The following is a 19999-nucleotide window of genomic DNA, read 5'->3' on the forward strand; positions in this document are numbered from 1 at the left end:
TTATTCATTATCTATATCATCTATCTAGTTACTTGCAAGTAAAATTTACTTCTTTACGATGCCTTTAAATTCATAACAGGGTATTTATCCATCCATCCATTTATTCGTTCATTACCTACATCACCTATCTTGCACCTACAGGAAAATTTTCTTTACCAAATCATTTGTTTGGTTTTGGAAATCATAATAAGTCATTCATTCATTCATCATCTATATCACCTATATTTCAGTCAGTTTCTCACGCGTCGTATTCTGGCGTAAAACCATTCGCTCATCCATTCACATGTCTGGAAGATTCCGTGTCTCCGGTGAACGTTTCTGGAAGGAAGCTTCTCCTGGAAGGAAACCGGAGATCCGGGACGAAACCCCCTCCGTGCTCTATAACACCTTTGTTCACTTATTGAGAATAACTTGTATTTTCAGATCTTGCAAAAGCAAACTCCAAACTCACCGTCAGATTTCTGATAGGAGGGAACAGTGAGGCCCTGTAATATGAAATCAGAATGTGCGAAATATTTCCACCCGCCGCCGAGAGCCGGAAGATCCAGACAGTTTTAGATATGTGGACTGCCTGCGCGCCAGAGTAATGCAGAAAACATGCATCCGTTGTAAATCCCGTTAAGTAAAGGGAGAAATTCAAGTATCATTCTTTAGCGTTTTTTTTTTCCAGGAGGAAATAGCCATATTCTAGCCTCAGAAAAAAAAATATTAAGCTGAAATTCATTTTGCAAAATAAATAAATTAACAAATCTCCTTTGCTGGCACGCGTTCTTGGAGACGGATTGCAGCTACGACGCAAAATATGTCGCGAAATATGCAAAAAATATGACGACGACACGGTTCGGTCGGTCCACTTTTGTACCTCGAAATCGTTTTCAACTAGAAAAAAAACAGCAAAAGTAGCAACTGCCTGTCACGATGCTTCCGAAAAAGAAAACGTGAAGGTTGGTAAAGGGTTGAGCGAGAAAGTCACTTTTCGCGAGGGGTCTCGGAACCTAGCAAGCGAAAAAGTGCGGCTACGCTGTATTCCAAAATTCCACTTCACAAGGAACTGTTGAGCCGCATTTTGTAATAAGCGTCCAAAATGTAATAACTATTTCATTTCATTTTGAATGAGGCGCGTTTTGGAATAAACTGACGCATTTTGTAATAAACTGCCCCAATGCATTTTGTAATCAATTTTGGCGCATTATGTAATAAGTTATTGCATTTTTGAGAAGATTATTACAAAATGCACTTGCAACTTTTTTTTATTCTCTAGGAAATGTAATAACATGGAATTTATAGAATATTCTCTGTTAATGCAACCTTTGAATAGTGTACTAATAGTAATTACTAAGTACTGCTACTAGGCTAATACAGTGATACTAATAATAGGCCTAGCTTTTACAAATACTTTAAAGTAAAATAAAATACAATTAACAAACAAATGAACTATGCTTTAGAATTGTTATTACATAATGCACCATGTTATTACATATCCTAGAGAATAGAAAAGTTGCGGGTGCATTTTGTAATAATCTTCTCAATATGTAATAACTTATTACATAGTGCGGCGAAATTCATTACAAAGTGCGTTGGGGCAGTTTATTACAAAATGCGGCTTTATTACAAAATGAAATGAAAAAAATATTACATTTTGGATGTTTATTACAAAATGCACTGTTATTACAAAATGCGTCTCAACAAGGACACACTGTTCTCTCGCTGCAACACCATGTTGAGCCGCATTTTGTAATAACAGCGCATTTTGTAATAAACGTCCAAAATGCAATAAGAGAGAATACTCTATAAATTCCATGTCATTACATTTCCATGTAATAACATGGTTCATTATGTAATAACAATTCTAAAGCATAGATTATTGGTTAATTGTGTTTTATTTTACTTTAAAGTGTTTGTAAAAGCTAGGCCTATTATTATTATCACTGTATTAGCCTAGTAGCAGTACTTAGCAATTACTATCAGTACACTATTCAGAGGTTGCATTAACATAGAATATTCTATAAATTCCATGTTATTACATTTCCTAGAGAATAAAAAAGTTGCAAGTGCACTTTGTAATAATCTTCTCAATATGTATTAACTTATTACATAATGCAGCTAATTTTATTACAAAATGCGTTGGGGCAGTTTATAACAAAATGCGGCTTTATAACAAAATGAAATTAAAAATTTATTCGATTTTGGACGTTTATTACAAAATCCACTGTTATTACAAAATGCGGCTCAACGTGGTGTCGCAGCGAGAGAAAAGTGTGTCCTTGTTGACAAGGAATGTAAAGAATAAGAATAATAAGAATAAGAATAGGAACAACTTTATTTATCCCGAAGGAAATTGTGCCAGAGTTTCAAGTAAAACATAACAATAATAGATAATAGTAGAAAGAAGGGAGAATAAGAAAAATAGAAAATAAGGCATCAAAGTTGAGGCTATCAAGTGTTTTAAGGTCTTAAAGAGGAAGCGGATTCAAAACGCGCAATGTGTCCGCTCGCCTTTGCACAAAGTCCAAAGCTGCTAAGTAATTTCCCCGTCGGCTCTTCGGTGGTGACCCTTATATGGGCTCTTCTCAGACCCCGGAGTCACCGGACCAGAACGTGCACGGAATCATCTTTCACTCTCCGCGGACGATTTTGAATTCCAGTGTCACCGAGCTAATGGATTCCTGGACGGTGACTTTCTGCCCAATTTAACATCGCAGCCGGAGGAAAAAAATAGTGAACGGGACGTCCCGTAAAAGGGTCGTCGGAGGCACGGGGAGTCAATAGATCATTAATTAAACCCATCCGAAGAACCTCCAGGTGCACGGCCGAGTTTGCCACCGTGCATTTTTGCTTATTGAATCGAGAAAGGGTCTGAACTACGATCCATGCAGGCGGATTCGGAGGCTCGTTGGATGAAATAACCCTCGATCCAAAGGGGAGGGACGGAAATAAACTCGTGATAAAAGCATGAATGTCGTGTTTGAAATCGCCCCAAAAGACCATAAATGGAAAAATAAAAAGTCTGTGTTTTGTTTTTTTTTTTGGTAAAGTGGATGTTTTGATTGTAAAGACCAGTCTGAGTCTTGCTTTAACTCAGAAGCTCTGCTGCCCACTCATGTATTCAAAGGCTGGAATATTCCAGGGCTCGGCTGGTTTTTCTCAGGAAATGTATCAGGGAGCGGCTCAACATTCATACAAACACATTACATTTTTATATTTTCCGCATTTTCGCCCGCTACATTTTCCATATTGCATCCGCTGCATAAACACAGGCCTAAAAAGACCATTTGACAAATCGCCGCTATGAAACCCGAAACACAAAACTGCAAAAAAAGGTACAGAGTATCAAAAGGCGTTGACAAAATCAAAAACGGGTATAACAGTGGATATATTATCCTATTTTCAGTAGACAGCCGTCTGTAAGACCACCGACCGAGAAGAAGCAGCTCTGCTTCGCTGACAAACAGTCAACCCTGCGCTCTGGAATGAATGCTGGACAGAATGCAAGAATGTGCTCCGCTTCCCGCGAAGCCTCTTTTACGCCGGTCCAGACCTCACTTTACCTGTCAGGCTGAAGGCCTCCGTTATGAGCGCGAGGTCTGTCTGTTTATGTGGCGCTTTCAAAGCCGGGCCGGGACGAATTTTCACGATACCGCCGAAAAATACGCCGGGCTCTTGTTGCGACGTGACGGCTGCGGAGTTTGAAGCAGCGGGGAGGAACTAAAGTTGTACATCCGAAGATGTTTGCGTTCTCTTTTTGAGAAATAAACTTGTACCGACTACCATAATGTTGACGGTTTCAGAGACAGCGGTATTGTCCGGTGCAACGGAGAGCGTAGAAAAGAGGTAAAGAAAAAGGTCGAAGTCGGTTGGGCAATGTCCAATGACCAAAAGACAGAAGGCGGAGTTTAGTTTAGTTTAGTTTAAAACGTTTATTAGTTCAGTGTACAATTACATTAAGCACAGAGGCAGAGATGTTTGTACCAGATTGTAGCTTATAGCTAATTTCCATCTGTAGTCCTGGGAAGACATACAAATATAGAGCTGTTCATGTTGCTAGTAAACAACACCTTCTTTTCCTTTCGGCCGTTCCTTTTGGAGTCGCCACAGCGAACCATCTAACCCGCAAGACTTTGTAGATACTAGCGGTGTAAAAAAAAATCGATATGTATCGATATATCGATCCGACAGCTGACGATCCGATGCATCGACACGTCCGCAAGAGTATCGATCCATGTATGCATTTTACCTGTCTCTTTTTAGTCTGCTCTGAGGCGTAATTCTCACGGTAACCTACTTTGTCTCCACCTACTTCGCTTCCCTTCCCCTCTTTCAGCACAGTCTTTCAGCGGACACGCCCTCTTTGGCATAGCACTCGCATTTAAACATTCGGGAGGCGGACATTGATATGGCTGAGAAGGACGCGGACTTACGAACTCCTGTAGGAGTTCAAAAACGGGAAAGAATTGGTAAAGGATGTGGCGATATGTAAAGAATGTCGAATTGAAGTTAGCTACTGTGGCAACACTTCTAATTTGTCGGCTCACCATGGTGTCGTTGAAGGCGAATGTTCAGAAAAAGCACAGCGCCCTGCCCGGCGGAGTACATTTTTCCCACAAAAGTTACCGAGCAGTTCGAAAAGGGCCTAAAAACATATCGAAGGCAATTGCCTTCTTCATATGTAAAGACGCGAGGCCGTACGGCGCGGTGGAGAACGAGGGCTTTAGCTACCTGCTCGAAACATTGGAGCCCAGATACAACGTACCATCTCGGCAGCACTTCAGCCAGTCATACATTCCCAACATGTACGCCAAAGTTCGTTGGGAAATCATCAACGAATTGAAGGAGGCACCACGGGCAGCGCTTACATCTGACGGCTGGACGTCGTGTACGACCGAGTCATACATCACGGTAACGTATCGTATCGTAGTTAAAAAAAAATCGTATCGAATCGAATCGTGGGGCATTTTTAAGTATCGAAAAAAAAATCGAATCGTTGCCTTGAGAAATCGAATCGGATCTGATTTACATACCTAGTAGATACTTTCCTTTTAGCTTAAACGAAGGAGTGTGAGCGAAGGACCCATCTTGGGATTGGGTCACAGAAGAAGCAACGTTCACTCCATTGTGCCTCTTCAGCCTCCTTTGGGCAGAAGGCATCACACAACACATGAGATACCGAGCCTTCATTTTCACTGGTATTTAATCAAACAAACACAGCTGAGAATATTGCACATTGATTGTGTTTATTTCACTTGGACTATCTTGTCCATGCGAAGATACTATTCCTGATCCTTTCAGTTCCGGTTTATAGGAACCTCACAAGGGACGGCTTCTGTCCGATTCAAACGCGGTTGTTTCGCCTCGTGCATACCGGCTGATTTTGTTCGATTTTGTTATCGGGGTCCAGGCGAGAGTCGTCGAATTTATAGCTTGAACCGTAAGTATCGCTCTTCGCATATCAAAGCTCTCGATGCGTCCGCGTACCAAAATATTTATACCCGGTGCTCCTCGGGTATGACCGAATCAGGCATTTCCCCCCGAAATTGGACACGTTTCAAGCGCGGTCTCATATTCCGTCTATGTAAATCGCAAACAGAATCTGTGATGAGGCTTAGTCTCTGGGATAATAAATACCGGCTCCTCGCATCTGGGGAGTCTGCTCGGTGGTTTCAATCCCGCAGCTGGCGTCAATAACACCGGGAACGTGTGCGCTAGTTAATCTTGCTGTGGCGGGTACAGGGGGTCATTTCCTTAAGGGATAATCGGCTCATTGTGTCATCGTTGAGTCGGCGAGATCAGACGCGGCGCCAAAGATGCTCGGGCTCTGCGCTCACAGCGCCGTGCAGGATTCGGGCATTGTTTCAGAAAATGGCGTTACGGTATACTCTTGTTTTTCGCGGGGGTTACGTTCCAAAAAGAACCGGTGATAGGCAAAATCCGTGAAGTAGAAACCTTTGGTTTTTTTTTTACAATTATTATATAATCAAATACTCTATTATATATATATATATGCTGCTCAAAAAAATAAAGGGAACACTTGGACAACACAATGTAACTCCAAGTCAATCACACTTGTGTGAAATCATAGCGTCCACTCAGGAAGCAACACAGATTCATTTTGACTTGTTTTAAGGACATTTCATCAAAGTTGGATCAGCCTGGAGTTTGTTTTTACACTTTAATTTGGAGTGTGATTCCTAATCCAGACCTCCATGGGTTGATACAATTGATTTCCATTGATCATTTTTGTGTGATTTTGTTGTCAGCACATTCAACTGTGTAAAGAGCAAAGTATTTCATAAGAATATTTCATTCATTTAGATCTAGGATGTGTTTTTTAAGTGTTCCCTTTAGTTTTTTGAGCAGTGTATATCTATTCCTCTTCCCTCAGCCACAGGGAACCGTCAAATCTTTGTACTTAAGACCTTAAAGCACTTGATAGCCTTAACCTTGACAATTTATATTTCATTGTATTTCTCATTCTCCCTCCTTCTTGTTACTGTTATGTTTTTGCTTGAAACTCTGGCACAACAATTTCCTTCAGGATAAATATAGTTGTTCTCATCTCATCTCATCATCATCTCACACATTGAAAAGAAAGAACAAACCATTTTACAGGCTCAATCACTTGTTTCACAAATAAAAGTACTGTACTTTAGAAACGTTTTTTTCAACAAATAACTTCTGTACTGTACTGTCAAATAATAATTTTAATCATCAATGGGAACCGAAGGCTTCAAATTGCAAAGATTAGCACCGCCCACCGCCACCCGAGTCATTGGATTAAAGGGGAGAAAATTAAAAATGATTCTGAAAAAAATTGCGGACGGTTTCAACCCTTTTAGCATCCTTATTAAAACTTATCGCTGCTGTCGTCCTTATGTTTTTTTCTTCCTTCTTTATGGAACGAGCAGAAAATTCATTCATTCCGTAATGCCGACCTACAGCCGCATAGCTTTTAGCTTCCCTTAGCATGTCCAGAAGTTTAACTTTATCTGCGATAGATAGCATCTTCTGCTGCCTTTTGGGCCCTTTTGTCGCTCCAGAGCGTTTTGTCAACATTATGGGTTTTACAGAAACTGGAAATTGCGAGAGAATTTGCACGTTTGTAATGTAAATTCGTTAAGCTGTTTTACGTACGTGTACATATTAAACTGCGACGTTATTGACGCACAGGTAGAGAAGAAGCGGAGTGACTTTTTTAGCCAATCAGAATGCAGAACACAATGTACGATGTAAATCCGTGAAGTAGCGAAACCGTGAAAAGTAAACAGCGTTACAAAAAGGGATCAACTGTATTATGGATCTTTTCCCCTGAAGACACTCCCTGAGCACAATTCAGAGATTATGATTTTGCAGGCGTGCATAATGTGATAAATGCTGTCAAAGGTCCAATTTAACCCAGAAGTTGCGCGATCCAAACTTAAATCAGAGGAGTTCGAAAGTGAGTCAGAAACCTCCCGATCGTCCCGAGGCTATTTAAACCTGGTTAACTCTTCGAGTCTTCGAAGTTAAGTTGTGCCTTTTAGCGCGATGCTACATCACCTGAATGGAATGGTCGGACGTGCGGTCGCAATTAGGCAACATCGGCGAAACATCGAAGTTTGGTCGGCGAAGGAAGGCGGGACCTCGATGAGACGGTCCAAAACATGTCACGCTGGAAATAATGGCAACTAGTTTCCGATCCAAAATGCTATTAGCTTTCCTAGCGTGTCATGTGTTTATAAATGCCCGGCTACTGTGGAATTTTCCAAAAAAAAAACATTAGCGTCCGGTATTATGTTCCCCTCACCTGATCTGCGCTTGTTTCCACTAAAGGTTTCTCCCTGTGAGAACCCTGAAATAACGTAGAAAAGAGGGTTTTACGGGTTAACCCGGGACGTGGACACGTGACGGGCTGGCGTTAGATTTGGCTCGGGCTCCGAGCGAAGCGGCGTTTCTTCGCCAGCGGCCTTTGTGTCACGGAAAACTGATATGAAACCCCGCTGATGGAGTTTGGATGCGATTCACGGGGATGTTGTTGGTAACAGCTAATGAATGCAGACAGACCCGTCTTTTCTTCTCCCGCCAGCTGCGGTCACACACACACACACACACACACACACGCATGCGAACACACACCAACGGCGGGATTCTCGCTCCGGACAAATGCGTCGTGAATGCTTGTCATTCTGATATGATAATGATAAATCTAGCACGCACCGAATTTTTATATTTTCATCGTGTCGTCTGAATGAGTCGCGACTTTTTTTTTTTAGATTTAAACAGGAAAGCGGACGAAACCACTCGCCGATGAGTTTTTGTCATACACAGGTACGTTTTGCAAACACAAATGAAAATACCTATGTAATTGTATTGTGTTTGGATCCCCTCCAGAAGCGAGAATTGAAAACAGCTTACCCGGACCATCTGGTTCTTCTCAGCAGCGGTTGGATGTTGGCAACGGACTTTGTTTTCATGATATAATCCCATGTGTTGCATTGAGGCCTTCTCGCGAGGTTGTTAGATATTCGGTCGAAAATGCACTTCTATTCATACAGAAGGTGCTATCTTAGATCAGTCGTTGGCACAAGGTGGCCAATGACTGGTTGGTGCTTCTACTTTACCTTCTTCTTCACCGCAAGAAGGCCTCCGGGCTCGTCTGTAGGGTTTGCATGTTCTCTCCTAGTCTACGTTGGTTTCCTCTCGTAGTCCAAAACCTGTGCTCGGTCCGTTGGTGACAGTGAACGACAGAGCGATTGTTTGTCCTGTTTGCCCCGGGGTCGGTCCGGGGTGAACCCCAAATTTTGCCCCAATTACAGCAGGATGAGAGTCCACCGCCGTGACCCCGAGTGCAGGACAAGAGGTAGAGATGGTGAATCGATGAATGGATGAATTGTACAAGTCACTGTTGGAACAAATTTACTTGTTCCTTCGTAACCACTTCAAGCTGTGATTCCATGTGCGACTCATTCCATGTCCTGAAACTCTTGCCCACTGACTTTTATTTTGTTTTCCCCGTCTCAATTTGCCAATTGGAATTGGGTTCAGGCCCCGTGTGACGAGACGCACGACACGATTATTCATTAGCAGCGGCAGGGGTTCCCGATGAGTCCGTCAAAATGCTATTCTGTCACAAAAACAAACTGGGAAATGGGATTAAATGAATACAAAATGAAGAGGGGATGGTATTGTCACTGAATTCTCCGGTCGTCTTTAAAGCTTATTTATGCTCAACGTTAAATCTGCACATGGACGGAGTCTTCTTTCCGTCGTCTGTATTCATTTACTGCGTGAATCTCCAAGGTTTCTGGGAACTCGTGTAGGCTAAAGGCAGCAAATGGAGTAGTACCACTGGAGTTGGTAGGGGAAATGCTGGGCAAAAATGTCTGTGGAGGTTCTCAGTCATCTGGTTCATGGAGAATTCTTGTCAAAATCTTCTTGTCTTGGCAACTAACTTGAATTTCTTCTCTTAAAGACATTGCACCCCTCATCCGAGAGGCTTCTTCCTCTTGGGCAAATAGGGGCATACCTTGAGTTGGGCAAAAAGGGGCATACCTGGACTTGTATGCTCAAGTGCGACCGGCGCCACCTACTGCCCTGGTGTGTCTCTTTCTTGCAGTTTACATAACTCGCTCCTCCACGGTCATCATGTTCGTTGTCGTCTGAAACGGAGCGTGGAAGGGCTCTCTGATCGCTGGGTCGCCCTCTGGTGGATGTGCTGCTGAACTACCATGGCAACGTATGTGGGTGAAGACTGATAACGTCCTCAACTATTTACTATATTTTCCGGACTATTGAGCACACCTGAGTATAAGCTGCACCAGCTAAAAAAAAAAACTAAAAAAATATAATAATATATAATATATAATACTTATTCTCCTTTCGGCTTTTCCCTTCAGGGCTCAACACAGTAAATCAACCCTCTCCATCATAATATATAAAATATAGTACTAAAAAAAATAAAGATACCTGAATATATAATAAATAAATGACAAACATAAATAACAAATAAATCCTTAAATAAATGAATAAATATAATACATACATACAATATTCTGCTCTATCTTCTAAAGGTCCTCTAATTGTCTCTCTACTTATATTTATTTTCATATCATTGACACCATAACTGTTACGCTGCTGTGACAAAGGAATTTCCCATATGGGGATCCATAAAGTTTATCTCATCTTATCTTATATGTGCACATATACCACAGTTGTCCACGTTGTAACATGACATATTAACAAGGAAACCTATATTTCCACAAATAATGCTTTTTTTTCCGAACAGTTGCTGACGAAAAAGATGAATAATATATAAGACAAGGAAAAGTCCATCCATTTTCAATCCCTGCTTGATCTTACTCCAGCTTATCGCTATCTCGGTCTTCCTCCTGCGCGCTAAAACCGTTAAAATCGTCTTCTTCGGTGTCGGAATCGAACGGCCTCACGGTAATTTAACCTATCCGGGTTTTGGCGGCCCCCGTTAGCCCCCGAAAAATCCATCAATGAACCGCATTGTTGTTTAAGCCGCGATGTTCAAAGTCTGGAAATGACGGTACCTGCGTGATGTTGGCGTGAATTAGCTCGTCGGAGCTTCAGCAAGGAAACATTAGCTTCTGCTCAACCCGAATGTCCTTCCGGCAAGTCCACGCGTTCAACGGATTCCACTCCAACTAACTTCAAACTATTTTGTGCTTAGAACGGCCAGAAATGTTCTTTTCTTAGTCTCCAGCTACAACGGAGGAGCTTTGTTTCCATAATATTGGATGCAGCGGCGTCAAGCTGTTCCAGAGCAGCGAAGGGATGAGCTCATCCTAACCATAAACTCTGGCAGAGGAGAAAACGTAGATACAGATGTCCCCACTGTTCAAACACTGGAACCAAACCGCTGAACAGGAAGGAGGACATTTCGACACAAATCATAGCTTTAACTGTGTTTGTCTGACAACTTCGTAGTCCTTGTATTATTCATGTAGAGATGATTGAGAGGTTCTGTTTTCTGTCGATCGACGTTTCAAAACGGTTTGTGGAAAGGCTTTGTCCAACTGGGGAAAAAAAACGAAAAAAAAAAAAAAAAGCATTTATCTGGTGCGGTATATACAGCCTCTTCATATTAAACTCTTTGGTCTTCCTCTAGACCTCAGATCCCAGCATCCGTCTACCAATATATTTATTATCCCTCGTTTGTACATGACCAAACCATCTCAGTCTGGCTTCTCTGACCTTCTCTCCAAAACATCTAACATGTGCTGTTCCTCTGGTAGACTCATTCCTGATCCTATCCATCCTGGCCACTCCTAAAGAGAACCTCAACATCTTCATCTCTGCAATCTCTAACTCTGCTTCCTGTCTTTTCGTCATTGCGACTTTTTTTTAGTCCATAAGGCATCGCTGGTCTCACCACTGTCTTTTCCACCTTTCCTTTCATTCTAGCGGATAGTCTTTTATCACATAATACCCCTGACACTTTTCTCCACCCACTCCAACCTGCTTGATCCCATCCCTTCAACTCTTTTCCGCACTCTCCGTTGCTCTGGACTGTTGACCCCAAATACCTGAAATCGTCCAACTTCTTGATCTCCACTCCCTGTAGCCTCACCGCTCCACCCGAGTTCCTCTCATACAGGCGCACATATTCTGTCTTGCGACTAACTTTCATTCCTCTCCTTTCCCCTACAGTACACCACACCACTGTCTCACAGCTAGCATACATGTCCTGCACCGGTCTAACATACTTCTCTGCCACTCTAGACTTCCTCACTTATAGGAAGAGTGGAAACATCACGACAGTTTTTCCCGACTACAAGGCGCACATAAAAGTCTTAGATTTTCTTCAAAATGTGCAGCGCGCCCTATAGTGCAGTGCGCCCTGTGTGTGTTGTTGTTGTAAGGCGGATGTAGTAGAGGACACCATGGGGGAAGGGGGAAGTGTAGGCATGGATTATATATAAACCTGCGCCCTATAATCAGGTGCACCTTATGTGCGTTTTTAATACAGTAATGGCACACATAACTGAGACTGCGCTTTTTATTACGGCGCCTTATGATCGTGAAAATACGGTAGTCTTTTATCACATAATACCCCTGACACTTTTCTCCAACCACTCCAACCTGCTTGATTCCATCCCTTTAACTCTTTTCCACACTCTCCGTTGCTCTAGACTGTTGACCAGAGCATACATGTCCTGCACCAGTGGAACATACTTCTCTGCCACTCCAGGCTTCCTCACTTATAGGAAGAGTGGAAACATTATTATGAATATAATTTGAGTGCAGCTTGGTGCAAGGATGAGTGCAGTAGACGTTACATGTGCAAGAAGAGTCTGATGGCAGTCGGGTAGAGCGACTACTTTAATCGCGGCGTTCTACAGTCCGTGTTGGGGGCGGGCGATGGGTCCTTGGCGATGGAGGAGGCTCTTCTGTGGGTGGTAGATGCTCTGCAGAAAAGTCAGTGGGGTTCAGGTGATCCTCTCTGCAGCCAGAACCTTCTCTTTAGCTCATATGATAACAGCAATAATCATACGAACCTCGGGGGTAAAACAGATGAAAAAATGGTGTCCAAAACCATGCATTCATTATGTCGAAATCTTCTCGTCTTGGCAAGTGGACTTGAATTTCTTCACTTGAAGATGTTTCAGGCCTCATCCAAGAGGTTTCTTCAGTTCTGAGGAGAAATGAGAACTCCAGTTGCCAAAACAAGAAGATTTTGAGGTGAATTCGCCAGAACCTGTAGGACTGAGAGCCTCCACAGACATTCATTCAGTATCTACAACGCACTCAGCTGTGATTGGCCAGTCATAGAACCATTCACTCATTCATTCACGGGTTATAAAGGAGCTAAAAACATTGTTTTTCATCCACAGATCACAGATGATAAAGAGCTCAGAATGTTCTGGGTGTATCTCGCCCCAACATTTGGTATATTTTGATCGATCACACGGTTCTACTAAGGACTCTGAACGCGACCTCAGACCCGCAGAATTCACAGTGAGGGTTTTTGCAGCTCCGAACTCCCGGACGTGATTTCCAGGACGCTCCGCTCGCATGGTTTCGTGCTTTGCTACCGTTCGTCGGCGTCGAGGTGCGTTTCCGAGGGGGAGTTGAGAAAGATCGGGGGTCGGATCGGGTTTCCCCGAGTTCAGCCCCTGACAGAAGAATAACAAACTGATGAAGACCGAGAGCTGATGTTGGCTGTCAACATTGTCAGTGGACCAATAAATCTATCAGCACGGCATGATTATACCTCTACCTTTCTTCCCGTCTTTCTTTCCCTCAGATTTCTCGGTAACAAAGAGAACCAAACATTTGTGCTGAAAATACTCCTTCCTTCGCTTCTTGTCAGAAAAGGACTGCTTGTTCTGCGTTTAATTACCGTCTCGATTTCGCGCAACGTTTTTTTTTTTTTTTGGAGGTCGAAATCCAAAAACACACTGACCCATTTAAAGTAACGTGTTGCCGTGGAGACGGATGTGTTTGTCTAAACAAAAGTCACTAAAAAATTGGGGCCAAATATCAGCTCTGTGAATATTAGATACAGAGAAAACTGAGACGCCGGCAGCCTCTGCACGTTTGAATGCACGTTTGAATGATTTCACTGTGCACTGATGTGATTTCTGAACCAATTTTTTACAATTTTATTCTATTTTTCATTCATTCATTGTCTGTAGAAAAACCAGAGCTCAAAGTCTGGACAATCTTGCGTCTCCAGAAGGCATGTTTTTGGATTCAGAAATGAACCAAGGATCTTCCTTCTGTGAGGTGGAAGCCCTAACCACTGCGTCACCATGCCACCCTTATTTTATTTTATTTTATTTTATTTTATTTTATTAAAATAACCTAACCACAGTATCACCATGCCACCCTTATTTTATTCTATTTTATTTTATTTTATTTTATTTTATTTTATTTTATTTTATTTTATTTTATTTTATTAAAATAACCTAACCACAGTGTCACCATGCCACTCGTATTTTATTTTATTCTATTTTATTTTATTTTATTTTATTAAAGTAACCTAACCACTATCACCATGCCATCAAAATTTTAGTTTTTTTTTACATTATTTTATTTTATTAAAATAACTGAACCACAGTGTAACCACCCTTATTTCATTTTATTTTATTTTATTTTATTTTATTTTATTTTATTTTATTTTATTTTATTTTATTTTATTTTATATAGCTTACTCTGCAAAATTCTGAATACAATAGACAATGTAGGGTCTCAGTGAATCTATTGCACATTTTTGGATTCAGAATTGAACCAGGGACCATCCTCATTTTTATTTTATTTTATTTTATTTTATTTTATTTTATTTTATTTTATTTTATTTTATTTTATTTTATTTTATTTTATACATTCTGTTTCATTCATTGAGGGTGGTCTCCTTTGGATCTTGCATTAGTTGATTGAGAGATGCACGCAGGCAGGACTCGTCACCCCTGTATATTTCTAGCCATGCCAGCTGTGCTCCGGACCAGATGTGTTTGCCCTCAGCCCTGAAGCAGTCCAAATAGAATAACAAGGGGTCGACTAACCGTCAAATACATTCTTATTAGTCCTAATAACCCGGAGTCGTCAAATCCGAGGCCGGGGCGATGAGTTGACTTTGGATGGATGCGGGGTCATTCAAGGTCACGGCCGTGCTAAAGTAGCCGCGCTAACCTTGAGTCAGCTCAGCCATATATGGACCTGAACTGGGAACAGATGTGGCTCGCGCACGGAGCCAAAACGCTCGCTGGGAAAATCACCGGGGCGATTACACACTTCAATCAGGGGAGTAAGAACACGGACAAATTAATTTTACAATTCTCACTGATACACCCGGCGGTCCGAGGCGACTTGGAGCGGGCGTTCACCTCCATCGTTTCCCGGTGATTCACCGAGCGATTAGCAGGAATTGGAGCTTCTTCACCGCAGGTGCAGCGAGCGCCGGGTTTGATTGGACGATACGTCACGCTCCGGCCGGAGGCGGCGACGATCGTCATATTCCGAGGAACGCTTTCCGTGACTCACTCGCTTACGATGATTTGGCCCGCTCTCGGCGTGTCGCGGTTTCCACGGCGATCCGTCCAGCTGTTCCGTCTCCGACGCAGTTGAGCGTCATCCAAGTTCTGCGATGAAGCTGGAGAATCGCGCCGAGCCACGGGAGCTCCTCGTTTTCTCACGGCCGCTTCCAGACAAACGTTGGCGTGGAAACGCTTGGTCTTGTGCCGCGGTTACGTGATGTCACCATATGAACGTTTATTTACTTATTCTCACATCGCTAAATTATCTAGCGGCGCGCAACGGTTAGCCGCTACGCCTCACAGCAATAAGATTTGGTTTGGAGTCTCCATGTTCTCCCCGTGTCTGCAAGGGTTTCCTCCGGGTTCTTCAATCCAAAAAGTCACAGGAGGTTCATTGAGGATCATGAATTAGAGGGAGAAAGGTTTTATGTCTCTATAACTGTTTGGTTGAAGCCTGTATGTTCCTGTTTGCAGTGCGAATCGGTTGAATGTCTCACTGGTGGCCCTTAATGTCGTAAAAGGTCTAATTGTCTTCAGAAATATGATTGCGTCTTAAGAAAATGATTGTCAAATTAAGAAATAAATTTGGTCATTCCAGCAGACCCTATGAAAAACCTATGAAAATCCTTATTTCTAACCGAAAGTGTCATCACCTAGAACGGTGCGGGTTGTTTTTAAATGACAGATATGGGTCACGCAGTTGTCGTTTGCCGCGATTGTCTTCTACTTTAATTTCATTTTCCGCACTCTAACTCTCGCAGACAGATTGCAGGAACTAAATGACCGCTGGATAAATATTTGCAGTGGGATTTGTTTAAATAATCCCCGGTGTTTAAGCTTACGGGGTTCACGGTGGGCCGACCGAGATGCATTCTGGGATTTCTAACCGCTGAAGTGTGTGTGTGTGTGTGTGTGTGTCGCTTTTCCTGGTCGAGGCCCTTTCGCTGCAATCACAGAAATCTGGATGTTTCCACTCCGCGTCTGCGTTTTCCTCACTTTGTCTTCTGATGCTCCTGGAAGCATGGAGACCACCAAAAAGAAACACACACACACACACACACACACACACACACACACACACACACACACACGGTAAGCCCAATTTACAGGAGCTGCTGTTGTGCGGCACGCGTGTATTAGTCCGGCCTGATACCTTCCAGATGCCGGGCCTCCAAACCCTCCTGTATTCGCTGAAAGAAGAGACGATTGTTTCAGGGCTCTTCCTGCTAAGGAGAAACAGGTGTGTGTGTGTGTGTGTGTGTGTGTGTGTGTGTGTGTGTGTGTGTGTGTGTGTGGAAAAACTCGAGATGAATCCAAATATGCATGTATCTTTTGAGGGAATGGCGTGCAGCAATGCTTGCGCCTCGGGGAGAACACACACACACACACACACACACACACACACACCGAACGGTGCAAATACACACATATCTGGATTTGTAGGTTGAATTGGTTCAGTGACCGAGATGGAGACTCAATTTGCTCATATATCGAATTAAATTTCCTCATTGAAATGAGCGGAAAAGCTATTATTTACACGTGTCTTGCCCTGAATCCGTTGTCCATTTTTATCCTTGTTGGTTTCAGCAATTTGCATCTTGATTATTTTTGTTTATTTTTGTGTTCCTATCCTTGTTGTTATTTATTTTCACCCCTGCTTATTTTTGTTTCCCATTCTGTTGTCCATTCTTATCCGAGATGTTGTTGTTGTTGTTGTTCTCTCTGCTGTCATCTTAATTATGGCTATCTTCTGCTATCTTCTAATTGTTTCTCAATTTATATTTATATTCATATTTATTGACACTATAACATTTAAGCTGTTGTGAAAAAAAATTCCTATGGGGATCAATAAATCAATAATCTTATCTTAAAACATCGAACGTTGCAAAAACAGTCATACCAGGTTGAATTTCAAATAATTAAATTTAATTAAATTTAATTAAATTTAATTTCCCCATTGAAATGAACTAAAATGTTTTTAATCCATTCCAAAACCCTGGTTTGTCATATCTTTAAATAGGAAATGTGTACTTTATAAATTACAAATAATCTATAAAAAATAATGAATAAAATATACATGTCTATATATATATATATATAATCTATTAAATAATAATAATAATAATAAAACATAAAAAAATAAAATCGACTGGTTTTATTCAGTTTATTTACCTTGAAGATTTTCTAGTTTTTTGTTTGGTATCGACTCGCCGCCATCTGCTGTCATCTGAAGTAAAGATTAATATTACAACTAGTTGACAATAACCACAACATTATCAATATTCTTCTTTTTTAGGGTTTTTCTATATTTATATCCTGATTTTGTGAGTTTTGGAGCGGTGGAACAAATTTATTTTCTGTTATTTTAAATGGGAAAAATTAGTTTAAGATAACATTTCTCATTTGGTTCTCTATTTCTTAATTTACTGGCTACACACTGAATGCTACAATTTGTTGCTAAATGTAACTTTGCGGTGTGTTTGACTGTTTTTAACGGACAGCGTTAAAAATAGTTGGTTTCAAACTAGAAACTCAAATTTGGGCTCGAATCACAAAGCGAAGAATCTACTGAGCGACGGCTCGGATCTCGGAAAACTCGGAAGTCCGCTGTATTTCTATCCGTGGATTTTTTTAAGCCCTCATTTCTCATATCTTTCGTGGCATCTTTCACGTCATTTAGAAACAAATCACTTGGTAATTTTAAGATCACGGCGGGAAGGTCGGGCAACATTAAACCTTGTGGTTATTTTGTTTAAATGCGAGTCAGATTTTACAGATATCTCGCTGGGTTGGCTGATATCCATGGAGAGGAGGTCTGGACCACCTCTGTTTGAGATGATTTACAGAAGGCCAACATTCCCGCGGGAGCAGGAACTCAGCGAGGAAACGATGCCTTTTACCGGGCAGAAACATCGGACAGATCCAAGCTCAGCGGGGGTGGTCTTCTACCCCGATCAGTAAAAAGAGAGACGGAAGAGTGTGATAGATAAAGACAGCGGGAGTAGGAACACTCGGAGGGGAAGGAACACTTGATCTATTGCTGCTAATACTAGCAGTGCTAACAGCTACATGCTAATAGCTGATATGACATGGGAGAAAATATGAGGTTGCTATCATGCACCGATGCAGGCAAGATAGGAGGGACGGGAGTAACAAAAGAGGTGCATCATGGGATATCCCCCAGCGATGTAAGCCTGAGTAAGGCATGACTAAGGGCTAGCTTAGCACTAACTGTGAGCTTTCTCCCAGAAAAAAGAAATGTTTGAAGCCTAGGTTTAAAGATTTGAAGTCCCTCCCACAGGTCGACAGTGGAGATGGTTCCACAGAAGAGGAGCTCAGGACTTGTATGCTCCTGCTCCCATTCTGCTTTTAGAGACTCGAGGGAGCACAGGTAGCCCTGCCTCGCGGTAGCTTAGAGATCTCTCCGGGTGGTTCAGAGTTCTAAGAGTTCCAGCAAAGCAAGACAGCAAAGAAACTGGAGATTCTACTTGTGACCCTTTTTTTGCATCACTTCTCCACCGCCACCCGATCCCATATTTTCACTCCATGCAGAGCAGAACCTGCTTCCTCATTGAATTGCGACAATGCTGTTCATTTGGTGACAGAAGTATTTCTTTCCCCTGTGCTAACACGGCCTCCCTCTCTTTGCTTTTACCTGCAGTATTCGGTGCGATGCAAGAGCTGGAACTGACGGACCTGATCGGCGTCCCCCTTCCACCTTCGGTTTCCTTCATCACCGGCTTCGAGGGCTACCCCGCCTACAGCTTCAGGCCTGGGGCCAACATTGCACGCCTGGCAAGCGCATTCGTCATCGATTTCTTCCCCTATGACTTCGCCATCACGGCCACCGTCAAACCCTACACACCGCAGGGCGGCATATTATTTTCCCTCACGGACAGCACCCAAACGGTTTGTTTCCCCTTTTTATTCAAAAATCCTCATGAGCGTTAAAATGTCAACCATATATATTCAACAAAACTGTTACTTTGTCTTTAAAGACTGTGAAAATGGGCTTAGGACTGTCCGAGGTGGAGGACGGGTCCCAGAGAATCATTTTTTACTACAATGACCCTACAAAGCCTCTGAAGACCCAGGAAGTGGCCTCCTTCAAGATAGGAGACATGACAGGAAGGTGGACAAGGTTCACCCTGACCTTGAAGGGACCCGAGGTGAGAAGAATTCACTCTCTATGCACGACATAGCTTATCCTAGTTAGTCCACAACATAAACATTAGCTCACTCCAGCTAGATTAGATTCAACTTTATTGTTATTACACATGTACAAGTACAGGACAACAAAATGCAGTTGAGCATCTAACCAGGAGTGCAAAAAAGCCACAGGTTCAGATACGATAAATAAATGAAGAGTATGGACACGCGGTGCTATGTCAAGTGATTTACAGATTGGGTACTATGGACATACAGCCATGCCGTATGGTCATGACATTGACCAAAAGACAGGTCGAGCTGGAGGTCACAGAGATGAAGATGTTGAGGTTCTCTTTGGGAGTGACCAGGACGGATAGGATCAGGAATGAGTCTATCAGAGGGACGGCACATGGTAGATGTTCAGGGAGAAGCCAGACTGAGATGGTTGGGTCATGTACAAAGGAGGGAGAGTAAATATATTGGTAGACGGATACTGGAATTGGAAGACCAAAGAGGAGGTTGACTGATGTAGTGAGAGAAGATACGAAGGTAGTTGGTATGAGAGAACAGGTTGGTTCACTGTGGTGTCTTCCCTGAAGGGAAAAGCCCAAAGGACAAGAAGAAGGTACTATGAACATACAGATGGACATGTACATGAAATGCACCATAGACAGGAACATATGGACATCGTTTTCAAGAAGAAATGTACAGATGATAAGTCATGCTGTGCAAAACTACAGTTGAAATGGACATGAAAAGGTACACAAATAAATCTGGGCAGTAACTTCCTGCGTTTACTAAACTAGCGTCAATGTTTGTACAGTCAATGTCACAACTTGAACATCCAAACAACAGTCTTGAAACAAAAAAAC

The 19999-nt window shown here is 42.2% G+C and overlaps 1 protein-coding gene across 2 annotated transcripts in view; it reads left to right on the forward strand.

The window, feature by feature from the left end:
- The window catches only part of LOC147231589 (uncharacterized), an 83869-nt gene that overhangs the window by 24291 nt on the left and 39579 nt on the right, over nt 1-19999 (forward strand). For both annotated transcript variants that reach the window (XM_086150472.1, XM_086150473.1), the window contains exons 3-4: nt 18640-18887; nt 18977-19147. In XM_086150472.1, the coding sequence (XP_086006598.1) occupies nt 18640-18887; nt 18977-19147 (419 nt within the window). The remainder of the gene's footprint in view (nt 1-18639; nt 18888-18976; nt 19148-19999) is intronic.

Source organism: Fistularia commersonii, chromosome 8, assembly GCF_037954325.1.
Source record: "Fistularia commersonii isolate RoL2024-O1a breed Wild chromosome 8, RoL_Fcom_v1.0, whole genome shotgun sequence".
Taxonomy (NCBI): Eukaryota; Metazoa; Chordata; class Actinopteri; order Syngnathiformes; family Fistulariidae; genus Fistularia; species Fistularia commersonii.